Source organism: Siphateles boraxobius, unplaced genomic scaffold (genome assembly GCF_051911475.1).
Source record: "Siphateles boraxobius isolate OS27281-9 unplaced genomic scaffold, OSU_SipBor_1 5, whole genome shotgun sequence".
NCBI lineage: Eukaryota > Metazoa > Chordata > Actinopteri > Cypriniformes > Leuciscidae > Siphateles > Siphateles boraxobius.
Window position 1 is genome coordinate 1,955,669 of NW_027509141.1, and position 13,913 is coordinate 1,969,581.

At 37.9% G+C, this 13,913-nt stretch overlaps 1 protein-coding gene across 1 annotated transcript; it reads right to left on the reverse strand.

Moving 5' to 3' along the window:
• Positions 1–403: 403 nt before the first annotated feature.
• Positions 404–13,897, reverse strand: nabp2 (nucleic acid binding protein 2). Its single transcript, XM_077204431.1, has 7 exons — positions 13,642–13,897; positions 13,334–13,445; positions 11,538–11,676; positions 11,282–11,353; positions 10,658–10,733; positions 6,694–6,742; positions 404–5,716 (listed from the first exon to the last, which is right to left on the reverse strand). The coding sequence occupies exons 2-7, from the start codon at positions 13,410–13,412 to the stop codon at positions 5,541–5,543; spliced, it is 591 nt and encodes a 196-aa protein (XP_077060546.1). The 5' UTR covers positions 13,413–13,445; positions 13,642–13,897; the 3' UTR covers positions 404–5,540.
• Positions 13,898–13,913: the final 16 nt, after the last annotated feature.

A 13,913-nucleotide genomic window follows, 5' to 3' on the forward strand; every position in this document is an offset into this window, starting at 1 on the left:
TGAAATGGGCTCAAAATAGGCTCTCAATCAGTGTTGCCAAGTCTGCGGTTTTCCCACCGAATTGAGCTACTTTTAAGTTGTTGATTTTTTTTTTTTTTTTTCAGTTGAAAAAGTCAATGTTTGCATGTTCATAATGGTTTAGGAGTGTAAGGTCGTGCTGGATCGGCCCAAAGTCCGGCATCCGACCAGAACAGAAGCACTCTGAGTGTTACTGTCTTTTCTCACAGCAAAGTATTTTTGGTTAAATGCAATACATTTTCTCATATGTATTAACTCGTTATTTCATCTGACTCCATAAATGAAAAGGGTTTTAATGATATTCATGTATCATTAAATGTGAGCGAATGTTTTACTATTCTTTTTAAATTCTTGAATGAAAATAATGTCAAAGTCAATCAGAATAATCAAATATATCAATTTATTATGTCAGGTAAATGTATCATTACAATTTCATAATCAATGCAAAACATCAAATGCTCTAGAACAAAGAGGAAAAATGTTTACCCGACAAGAAATGCGTGAGGCTGAGAGACTAGGCTCTTGACCTCACGGGCCGATCTCAGATACACACAAATGCCACGAGCGCTCGCTGCATTTCATTATATAGACAGACCTCATTTCAAATGTAAATATGGATTCACAGTGGAAAATTACCTTGCTGTCCCAGGCTTACTGGGGGCAACCATTTGCTAACAGTGGGACACTGTTAACACAAGGGCTGTGTTGAAAAAATCGATTCACCAATTCTGAATCGATTTTCATTTTAATTTCTAAAGATCGATCCGTAACTCAGAGGATCGATTTAATAATAGGCCTACATTTTCCCCGTTAACTTTAACTTGCCGCGTCATTGAATTCACGCATGCGCGCAAGATGGAAGGACATTAAAACAACGAACACGTCGGTCAGTAACGTTAAGCAAGCGGTTGCTTTGAAAACTCCAGAAACGCTCAAAGCTGCGATCTGTCTTACCTGGACTACTTGAAGGTTTTCACAAAACTGTGACACACTTGTGTTTTCTAAAGGTTTTGTAAGTTAAAATTGTATTTACTACTAGGCTACTGTATCACGTGCCGTTTGAACTGACGCGCTACAGCGATCTGTCACATTTACAAGCGCCAAAACGTTGGAAATATTGTCAGAATCTGACAGCTGAGAATTTGTTCCATATCAAAAGTAACCTTCTCTGTCTAGTCTGTCGGTGTCAGTGTCCTCTTTGTCCGCGATTTTTCTCTGCATGAGAAAATGCAGTGGTTTAATCAGTAGTTAAGAGCCTGAACTTGCTTAGTAATTCGGAAATTAGTGCACATGAGTGGGAAAAAAATACAGCACAGAAGAATGTCTAATTTAGCGTGAGATTTCTTTGTTGAGCGTGAGACCGTGAGATTGAGGCTGAATGCGTGAGTGTCACGCCAGATGCGTGAGAGTTGGCAACCCCGACTCCATTAATTTGCAGTTGAATGTCTATAATAATAGTATCAATATGTTGCATACCTGTAATTCAGGTAACAGCTGGAAAAAAATGCTTTTTTCAAAAACACTTATCTAAATCTCGAAGATCGGATCGAATAATGATAATCGATTCAGGATCTTGAGAATCCGAATCGAATCGATTCTTGAAATTTGAATCGAAACCCAGCCCTAGTTAACACCTTCTGAGAGCAGAGGGCCATTTGTGTGGAAGATATTTCTAAACTCTTAAGAACTTTATTACCTGTTGGTTTACTTCTTAGGGAATGATACATTTGTACCAGTCGCACTGAGACATTTAAAATGATATCAAACATGTATAAACTGTTTGATAATTGTTCACAATAAAACCATATTGATTCTTGTGTGAGTTTGGGAGATCTCACCACGAGGGAGGGAGAGTGGGGTAGAGGGAAAGATTTGTAGATCAGCACAAGAGTGAGTTCCAATGGTAATTTCCTTTGTTTTCTCAGAGAGTGGCCCTCTCTTAAAGTCCTTCCAGTTTTTTCCAGTCTTACAGGAGTTTTTACAGCTTTCTTTTTATTTGGCTTTTCTGGTTCAAAACCCTGTGCGACTGACAACAATTAGAAAGGTAAGCAAAATACACTGCACATGAAGTTATATTGGGTCTCATGGAGTGAAACTTATGATTTACGAATCTAAGCAGCTCCCAAATCAAATCATGATCACAAAGTTTTACATTTCTGGCTGGAAAACAAATGTAGCTTGCTAAAATGTCATGTCATCCTAAACACCTACTTTTCTAACTCATTATAGGACACTCATCTAATTTTGTACAATATTATTTCAATAATAATAATGTTTTATTTATATAGCGCCTTTCAAGTATCCCAAGGACACTTACAAGAAAATACAGAAGTACAAGCAAAGTATCGTACAGCAATCAGGACAAGCAGCCAAACATGTAAACATCCAGTATGGCAGATAATGACTTAACAAGTATTGAAATATCAAAAAGGGGAACCAATCAGTTGCAAAACTGTGTGAATAAATTAGTTTTTAAGGTCTGTAGAGATGAGACGGATGAGATTCTGAATGCCCAAAAGTTGAGCAGGTTGTCTGAGATTTAAGAGTATGGGCAGGAGCGTAAGGCTGAATAAAGTTTTATAATACAAATTATAAAGTAAGACAAGTAGTTTGAACTGAATGCAATAGGGAGCCAGTGTAGGTGAAGGATTGGAGTGATGTGAGCAGATGTAAGGGGACGAGCAGCAGAGTTTTGTAGCATTTGCAGGTGATTAAGGGCTTTAGCTGGAAGCCCACTAAATGACAATTTAATGATCTGGCCAAGAGGAAGCATATAAATTAAAAATAGTAGTGGACCAAGAACCGAACCTTGAGGTATACCACATGAGATCGTGAAAGAGCGAGATTTACGTTTGTTAATGCAAATGAATTATCTATCGAGAGATATGAAGTTAATCACTGAAGGAAAAAGGAGTAGTGAATGGCAAACAGTATCAAATGCTGAACTCTGGATCCAGGAGAACCAAGAGGCTGATGTCCAGTGTCAGAGGCCAGGAGAAGGTCATTTACCTCTCTTAAAAGAGCAGTCTCTGGACCAGACTGAAACGGTTATGTTTATCCAAAGCCCTTTTCACACAGCGCGTTGATCCCGGGAAATTGCCAGAACACCTTCTGTGTGAACGCAAACACGACCCGGGATCGATGCCGGGTTGGGGACCTAGTAACATTGCCGTGTTCAGTCCCGGAACGCGCGCTGTGTGAGCAAAAGCCGTAATTAATGCTGTGTGGTTATGATGGTGCTGAAGCCGGGATCGTTCGCTAGCGTGAAACGGTGCGTAATGCGCTAGCTTATGATCGAATCAGAGAAAAAAATGCACAAGCGTGGTTTCTTCAGAGAGATATCGCAGCTCATAAGCAAACTATAGACGCTGCTGAGACATTACATGTCACATCGATGTCACGTGTCTTTACAGGATTTTTACGGGTTGTGTGTGAACGCACTCTCTGATTCCGGAAAATCACTAGCAGTGTGAATGAACCAAAGTCAAACGAACCCGGGTCAAATCCCAGGTATTTTCTGGAATCTCTGTTACCCCTTTTCCACCAAAGCATTTTGAGAGCCGGTTCGGAGCCGGTGCCTACTCGCGAACCGGTTCTTTGTGTTTCGACAGCCAAAGAACCGGTTCTCGGCCAGGAAAACTGGTTCCAAAGCGGCACCAACTCTTTGCTGGACTAGAACCAGAGAACCGTTCTTTTACCACCGTGTCATGCTTACGGCGGGGCTGGAGGCGGGTTTAGATGTGTCCTAAACATATTTTCTGACCGCAAAGCCAGGAGAAACATTTGCAGGAACACGATGTAGTCCACCATTGTAATTATTATGCTTGAAGTTGGCGCAAGCGTTTCTAGCTTTTTTTAAATTTTATTTTTTTATTGAAAACATTATGTAAGCAAAGAAGAAAACAGTCAAAATATAGAACAAATAAACGGAAAGAAAAAAAGACACAAGACAGAGGTACATAACTAATCAGAAATGATTACATATCAAAGGAAAAGATTAAAAGACTTACTTATTTCAATTGTTTTTAAAGCCTTCATGGTACACAAGTTAGAGATAATCCCAAAATAATGTACTTGCTAGCGTTTCTGTATGGCGACGTACACAGTGACGTAACGACGTCGTTCGCTGGGCGCTCTAGTCAGTGGGAAAACAAACCGGTTCTGAGAAGGTTCGCAAGTTGAACCAACTCCGAACTAACTTTGAACCAGCACCAGTTCCGAACCAGTTCTTTTTTGGTGGAAAAGGGGTATGCGTGAAAGGGGCAGGTGAGACTTGTGTGACAACCACCTTTTAAGCTCTTTAGCTAGAAAAGGAAGATTTGAGATTGGTCTAAAGTTACTCAGGCCATGTTATAAAGATCTCGTTTCTTACTGTACTGGAGTGATAGCAGCTATTTTTAAACCAAGCGGAACATAACCAGCAGCAAGGGATCTGTTTAGGTCAAATGAGAGTAAGCAAGAAGTTTTTGAGTAAATGAGTTGGAAATGGGTCATGTTGACAGGAAGAGAAGTTAGATTTAGTAATCAAATGCATTAGTAGTTTAGTTTGAGAGCTGGTGGACAGACTGAGAAGGAGAAAAATCAGTAGGAACAGATGGGGGAAAAGCTTGGTAGATATTGTCAATGCGATGTAGGAAAAAAGTTTCACAAGGCTCAATACAGTCAATAATTGTAGAAGATGATGGTTTGACAAGTTTGTTAATCTCAGAGAAGAGAGTCCTGGGTTTACACTTTGCTTCATTAATAATACTGAAAGGTAGGTAGAGTGTGTGAATAAGCAATAACAAGTCGTTCAATACGCCTACCTTTAGCTTTCATTGCTCTATCTTCAGGGGTGAATCATGGGGAAGAATGATTTGAGGGGACAGTTCTTGTTTTTAATGGGGCAAGTTTATCCAAGGCATTAGATATAGTGTCATTATATATTGAAATAATCTCATCGGGACAAGAGAGATTGAGAGAGAATGGCAGAGAGGAAGCAACAATAACCGTATAGAATTTATCATTTTAAAATTTAATTTATAGACGTGCAATTTTTTAAAAGTTCTGAGAAACCTGGAAAACATGAAATTTGATGAAGTTCTAGTCTTAGAGGGCACAATAACTTACAAATCTTGACAATTGTCGTCACTTTATCCACATCCGCTTGGAACCTTCTTATTGATGCTTGTTTTTGGCTTTGTTTACATACAAAATTGCCATTTTAAAAATTACTGAATAAGATGAATGCTTAAAACTGATAATCAAAAGTTGACTAACAATCAGAAGTTGGGCTAAAACTACAATAGTTTAGTGTGTCCATTCTGAGATGGTGAAACAAGTTGAGAAACTTGTTCACTAATTGAGAAATACATCATAAAATGTGTGACTCTGCAAGACTGGACAATCTATAGAGTTAAACCAACATACATGAAAGCATGAAGTTGAAAGTTTATCGATACATGCCTTCAGATGAGACATGTCAAATAGCTGCTCGCCAAAACCATTTTGAAATGATTATGTTGCTCAATTACTAAACTAAATCATCTTTTGAGTGTCCGCCGCGTCTCCTTGCCGTTGCTCACAGAAGTTCCCCCCACACCAGGACTTGGTGTCGACCGGTTCCCATTTCCACCACTCGCTCGTCCAGCCGGCTGTGGATTAGTGGAGATTCCAGAGCTTTGAGAATTCACCCCATTTCCATTGGGAGTGTCATTACCTTCAAAGAGTAAAAAAAGTTAAGTATATTGAATGAATATTTGGTAACATTTTAGTTTAGGGTCCACTCCAATTCTCACTATTAACTAGTTGCTTATTAGCATGCATATTACTAGGACATTGGCTGTTTATTAGTACTTATAAACAGGGCCGGATTAAGAATTTAGTGGCCCCTGGGCACAATGTCTTGCAGGCCCCCCCTTAGGCAGGCCAAATGTATAGTAGGTCCAAGGACATTTTAATTTGGCATTAACAGTTTTACTGACTTAAAAGGAACTTTGTTGTACTATGCTGGAGTAAAGTTCATAAATGATTGTTCTTCCCCATAGGATTTTGTAAAACTATGTTGGGTTCCCTTTAGGGGTGTTCGGGGGCATGCTCCCCCGCAAGAAAAGTTTGTAGATTTTAAGGTTAAATGCATCAATCTGGTGTACTTTGAGAGCTCAAAATTAAGAGCTTCAACCCATGAACTGTGCATATTGAACAAAGAAAAAGCATTGACTTGTACCTGAACATTAAAGAGGGCTCAAACATCTGTTTAGTTATGATATAGAGTCTCAGTCTACATTACATTATCATTGGTGTTTTAGGATGCAAAAGTATTATTATAATAATGTAATAATGATTTATATAATTATTCATTTAACGTAAAATCCACGTAAAATCCATATAGCCTATAAATGTAGGCCTACTGTATAGATGAATGAATATTTCAAAAGTATATTTTACATTACAGTATACAGACCTGCAAACTCGTCGCTTTTCGGCGATAATCGCCGTTTTCTTGGTCAGTTTGGTCATTTACTTGAATGTCCCAGACCATTTAATTTGGTAAGCACTAATTAGGAGTTTGAGGCAAAAGTCGTAGTTAACACTGAGAATTGGACCCAACTAGGATCGCGGAATGTGCTTTAATTCTTACAAAGGAAAAAAATCAAGCTAGTGGTTCACTGCACTTGCCACTCTATATAATGATACCTGCATTGGCTCCAGTGCTGCTGTTCAGGTTGCTCTGGTCATTCAGTCCCTGACAGGTAACAGGAAGAAAGTCAATTACCATGACCAGTGGTTAAAGGGTAAGTTCGGCGTTTTTTTTTTTGCTAACACAAAAACCTAAAATTCTCGGGACAGCAGCAAGTGTCCAAATTTTTAATCTTAACCGTTCGATTTCATCAGAAACTATCTTAAAACAGGGCTTTACTTGTAAAACGCCGAACTTACCCTTTAATTGTTTTTTTGTTTTTAATAGTGAATAGGTTCATTTTTTTAAAGGCCATATGATGCTTTTTAAAGGTTTCCTTTTCCTTGTAAGTTGTGGGGCACCATTGACTTCCATATTATTTTCTTTTTTCAATAGTGCCCCACATATTTTTGGTTACAAACATTCTTCAAAATATGTTCTTTTGTGCAGAACAAAGAAATGTATACAGGTTTGAAACAACTTGAGGGTGAGTAAATGATGACAGAATTTCCATTTTTGGGTGAACTAACATCTAACAACAGAGAACACTGAGGCTAGGGCTGGCCGATAAAACGGTATCGGCATTTATCTACGGTAACGTTACGCCATTGTCTGTAACGATATAAAAAATGTTCCATATAGCGCTCGATATTTTCATTAAAATGCGCGCACATTGCCCGCTGGTCTCTGATCTCTTAGTTCACATATCGCGTCTTTAGCACGCTCAAGTTTGTTATTTCAAATGTATTTAAAAATTTTCATAAAGGAAGAGATGGTGGCACGACCACCACAACGTTACCCAACATCAAATGGCAAACGTAATGAAAGCGGAACAAAACTACTCATTATTTTGTGCTTCTCGGACCGTTTATCAGTTCGGACCATCAACATCAGTACAGCGCGAGCAGATCTGGATCAAGCGACACTGTCACTACACATAGACAGTAAAAGAAATGGACACAGCAGCGACCTTTCTTGATCTCAACGGAGAAAAGTGAAGCCCATTAGAAGCACTCACTTCTTGATGGCTGAGCGACTGCGCGGGCTCAAACTGAGCTTGACGACGTAGATAACGTGAGCAACCTGTCTGACAGTTGTAAATCTTCTAGTAGCTGTGCCACATACCGAATTATTTCCAATTCCTCAAAAACGTTGTTGAAATATTTTGTCCTGTTGCTTTTATGGACTCTCTATCTATGGGCTTCTCCCTTGTCTTTATGTCTCTATGTCCCCCGATTGCCTCATAGACAGTAAAAGATTGCCTGCGAGCTTCTCCTCCTGTCTATACGGTAATGTCTCTATCGTGCGACAGAAAGTTTGCGTGGTTATGACGGAATCGTTAGCCTATTTTTACAAAAACGGCTTCTACGGGGCCATAACGTAACATACAAAGTAATGGAGCCTTTTATACATTGTCGTGTATCTTTAGAAATAAATAATGGACAAATGAAGTCTTTGGACACCTCAGATGTAAAGTTATTCGCTGTCAAAGTGACGCCAAAATGAATGGGAGCCAATGGAATGCTAACAGCAGGTGAAGTTCTGCTACAATGGCGGCTCCCGCGAAGCTTCAGTTTCCGGCTGATGGATTACACCCTTGTTACTACAGCGCTGAGAGATCCAGTAAACAAAGCATTTGAATTCTCCACTGAAGTAATAACATCGCTGCGAGATCTAGTGAAAGCATTAAACTTTCTCCGTTATTAACGGATCAAACAGCGCTGACGTGGAAACCAGGAGAAACATTGTGCCATGAAGGCATGGATTTAATGTAGTAAAACTACCTGTTAACATGGAAGTTTGGCAGGTACTTCAGTACTTAAGTACTTCACACATCTTTTTCCAGAACTTCAAAACTCAAATATTATCATATTTAAATGTTATTTTTAATGTGATGACCAAAACATTATTTGTTCATCCTTTAAAAATTACCCCCCATTTATAAATCTAAAAGTTTCAAGATGTAGGAGAAACACACTTTTAATAAATTATTATTATTATTATTATTTTAAATAAAGGAAATCTCTCTGGTATTTCTTTCTTTTTGCTGCATCAAAAACGTACCGAACCATGACACTGTGTACACCCCTACAGATGTTGATCTACCCCAAAAGTTTGCTCGACTGTTCTACGTTTACACTTTTACATTTCACACATTTTGTAACATTTTAAGTTCAAGAGTTTCTCTAAAACTTACTTTTTTTTATATATAAAGACATTTTTGTTTACATTTCATTTTTGTTTTTGACTGCTAAAACTAATATAATTTGTTGTTTTCCTTAATAATGTGGTTAAAATAAAAAAAATGGTTTAAATTCAAACTTTTCTACTTGTCTAAAAAACAATTTCACTTAATCTCAATAATTATCGATACCGAACGATATGAAAAATTATATCGTGATAATTTTTTTAGCTATATCGCACAGCCCTAACTGAGGCCTAAAACACCTCGATCGAAGTCCAGATATTACTTCTGCAAATGTCTATGTCACAGTGTGAAATATTAGCATAATGCCCGCCCAAAGGCATACGCAAAGAAAGGCGGCGAGGCTTTAAAAAATACAAATCCAAAATTTTGCTTGTGCACAGTGCATTTTACAGTGGACAGCTTTCTGAACCTCGAAGTCGTACTCTTGTCATACTTGAAAGTTCTGATTGATCGTCTTGATCACCCGCATTTTCAGAATCCAACTCTGACTCGAACTGATACGGTAAAACCGACACCATTTTTATTAACTGTGTTCATAATTGCTTTACTGTACGTTCACACCGCCGCCGGCGAGAGCGGCAAAATTCGCTCTCGCCGCCCTGCCAGCGACGCCGTGGAAAGATTCGTGGACGCTCTGATGCTCTGACGTAGATCGAACGCGTGCTCTTTTTTACAACTGTATTTAAAGGGGCCACAAAGCAAACAAGAATGTCGATCGTTATTTTTGCAGAAAATTGATCGATGGAAAAAACTTAACAATTATAGTGACATGTTTGCTAATGAAATAAACAAATTAAAAGCCATTTGTGTGGTGTGGCTTTTGTGTTCATGGTTAAGTGCTATTATAATTTGCATTCCCGCTGAAAAACAAGCGTTCTAGCGCGAAAATATTGCCTATAATACTAGTGTTGCGCACCTTATCAAATTCAAATGATCAACCTCCTCAATTTTGCTTGGGAACTAATGTGGTCAGAACCAAAGTTTACAGGACCGCGTTCTCTGGACTTCTCTCAAACGGAGCCCCTCTAATTCGATTGGTTGCCACCGAACCGCGTCATTGCTTATTACCATAAAGTTGACCTGACTTCAACTCTCCTCGCCGCTCTCACCGTCCAAGACGCGCCGCGCCGCTCTCGCCGGAGCTCGCCGCCGGCTCTCATTGACAATGAATGACTTCCGGCCACTTTGACGCTCTCGCCGGCGGCGGTGTGAACGCACAGTTAGAAGCCTTGGAAGCTGAAGCTCACGTTTATGGTATTGCACCAATGCTACATTTTTCTATATATCCTAATAATTTGTTAACAAACGTATTTATTAATATACCTTTAATTAATACATCATTAGAAAATTGTGGTTTGTATATGTACATTTCTGATATAAATAACTTGGACACAGTCACCTCCGATAACAGATCAGTCTAGATGGTAATGTGGACTCATCATGCAGTTTGAAAAGCGCTATACAAATAAATGTGAATTGAATTGAATGGTCAGGGGCATTACATTTCCTACACTCGCTTCAGATGTTTGACCAATCACAATGCACTGGATCAGCTGGCCAATCCGAGCACTTTTCGAAACAATCAGTGAATTTCAGACAGACTGAGGAAAATAAATGTTCAGGATGTGAAAAATAATGTTTTTTTTTTTTTTTACATTAAAGCATGTTAACCCATTCTAGTACACCCAATAAACAAACTAATGTACTTTTAAAACAGCATCATATGCCCTCTTTAAGACAGAAATCCACAGAAATAAATTTAGAAGACGTACCGTTTTATTCATCTGGGACAGATATTCTGGATTTGGCTCACTAAAGTTTGGCACCTCAGAATACACCATGCAGAATCTTACAAATCGGATACAAACGCATGAATTTATTCACAATGAATTTTTTTTTTTTTTTATGCAATACAATAACTATACTGACAATACGCATTGTGTATAGTTAGTACTACATTAAACTACTATATATAATGTTGAATATAATGTATAATAATGCAATGGGGGAATATTTGGATCCTGATAATGCCATGTGTCTGATGTTACCAGTAAAAAGTGGCCTACATTATTTTAATAAATATATCTAGTCAGTGACAGAGTGCAAGCATATCCGTCTAAAATAATTCAGTATTTTCAGCTTCAGAATCAGGAATATTGTTATTCTGGTGTCTCGATTGTCCCGTGCATTGGGTTTCAACACCAAGTCTATTCATTTACACACACAATGTAACACCAAATTTAGCATTTTAATCAAATGTACATTTTTAGTTAACTTTTTACCATGTCTTGGCGTATCGCAATAATATCATATCTTGAGTTCAGTATTGTGATATGTATCGTATTCTTACACCCCGAAAAAATATGAATGATTAAATAAAATAAACTCAAACTTACTCTCCAATCTTCTGTAGTTCACCTCCTCTTCCAGTGTACAATGTCAAACAGCCTTTAAAAACGGAGGCGTAACTGCAGCAAAATGCAAATGTAGACTGTAAAACATTTATGCTGGCATATGAAGAGTGATCTTTTACTGTAAAATCAAGTATTTTGAGCTAGAATGACTGTTTTTTGAGCATAGTCAGCATGTTAAAATGTCTGGGGGAAAAAGACGACTTTGTATGTGCATCACTGATATTAAACGCAGTCTCACCCTTTGGTAAGTCTAATGATGTCACCAGCCTGAATGAGTCCACCGACTTCATCCCAAACCGATATGCTGATGCTGCCCGTCTTGTCGGCCACTTTACACGTGCGCACCTCGTGACCATCTTTTGTCTTCGTCACTCGTCCTTGAAGAAGATGAAGAGAGAACATTCAGAGTTCAGATACTTTAGACTATTATTATAGCTGATAAATATGTATTATAGAAGGCCTGAACAGTGTATCGTAATAAACAAACGTTTATTACGATACACTGTTCAGGCCTTTACGGGGTTTAAGTAATAGGACACACTCCACTGACCCTGTCTGGTTCATGTTCTTGTTTGTGGAAATTCACGAGCATACAATATCAAAGGTCCAATAAAGAGAAGCGCCTTTGCCTTCAGTTAATGTTAATGCAACCTCATAATATTATAAGGTAAAGCCCTATTTTAATATATAAGGTAAATTACCTTATTTTAATAAGCCCTATTTTGTATAAGAGTATACAATACATATATGAAAATTTTATCGCAAAATTGGTGCTGCCATAATAATGGCCCATTTCAAAAATCGCCACAACCTTTATTTTCTTCTTAACCCTCTGGGGTCCTTCGGTCCAAATGGACCCGACGCATTTAAATATATATATTTTTTAAATCATAGCTTCATCGGAATGGTCTGAAATTTGGTGACTTTTTTGGTACTTGGTATATGAACATCCAAAAAAATTGGGGACAGGATTTGAATAATCTAAGTGGTTGTAAAAAAAAACTGTCACACTCAGGACCTTCGGGTCCAAATGGACCCGCATAGGAAATGAATGGCAAATTGGCAAAAATGTGAAAATACCGAGTTTTTTTGTGCGTACAATCTACAAATCAGCCACGATCCAGAAAAAAAGCACACAACAGTGAAGGGGTGAATCTATAAAACATCAAGAGTGCAAAACAGACACACACACACACTTTTATACATAAACAAACCAATAAATTCAGATTTCATGTGTTTTGCATTTTTAAAATGCTCAGTTTGTCCACCAGATGTTATCCATCTCATTTCAAAAATTGCTTTCATGAGGTCTAGGCTTGACTCTAAAATGAAATACAGCTTTAAAAAAAAAAAAAAAAAAATTTTTTTTAAATAATTTTCTATTATATTCAATGGGGGGAAAACTGGGGGGAAATGGGTCATATTTATTGCAGAAATATTAATTATAAATCATAAAATTCTCAAAACACCAAAAAAGAAAAGAAAAAATATTATAAAAAACAAGTAAAACATTTTTTTTTATGATTTTCTTTGAATAAATATGAATCCCACCCTTCCGGCCCATTTGGACCCGAAGGTCCTGAGTGTGACTCTGAAATGAAGCTCCTAATCATAGTGAAGCATTGATTTTATATTATTTTTGTAAAGTTTCTAGCATTTCAGAAAAAAACACTTAATAAATATTTACCATCTGAATAACATTGTTTTTTCTGTTTATTACAGTAAAGCTATAATCTGTATTGCATAAAGTATTATGGACACTCAGCTGTTGTCCATTACTTTGGTGTCAGTTAACTTACAAAAAAAAACACATATTTGGATTTTGGAAACAGTCAGTCAAGTGTGTCGAAACTTTTATATGACCGTATTTTGAATATGATAATGACACAGCACTAAAACCAGTATTGTTGGCTCCTGTATGATCAATTGTTTGTGGTTTTCCTGATATGTTAATGAAAAGTGAAAGGTTAACGCAGAGTTAAATGATTGTCTTATTTTGTTTCACTAGCAGCATGTGATGTGTTGCTCGGACACCTGTTTCCAGCACGATGAAGATGACATTGAGATTCTTGAGTCCAGGTTTAATGTCCTTCACATGAGTCTCTGTGCTCATGATCAGTCTGCTTCTGCCCAAATCCTGCAAAACCTGATGCACAACATGCCAGTCCACATCTGATGCATTTTACACTCAGTATTTCAAATGACATGCAAGACAATTATAATTAAAGATGCATGCATGCAAACAACTTTTTGGCAAACTAACTGTGGTGAAGAATCCACGTGCGACACTGACAGCTGATCAACAATATTAAACAAACCAGGAAACTAATGAAAACACTTACTGATTAGCATTGAGCTACGGTTGCACGGACTGTTTTAAAGGTAGCCTACTGTTTCTCGTCATCTGCTGCACTTTATGTGAACAATCCGGAACAAACTCGCAGCTCGTGATATGAATTAAGACGCTGAATGTTCTGACAGCTGTCAATCATCACAGTTAATCTGGACAGTCAACTACCGTTTACAGTGGTGGAAGTATTTTTTTAAACGTCATGACGCAATGCTTTCCGTACGTTATGACGTAGTTATCCGCACGTATTTATCCGACCTGCAC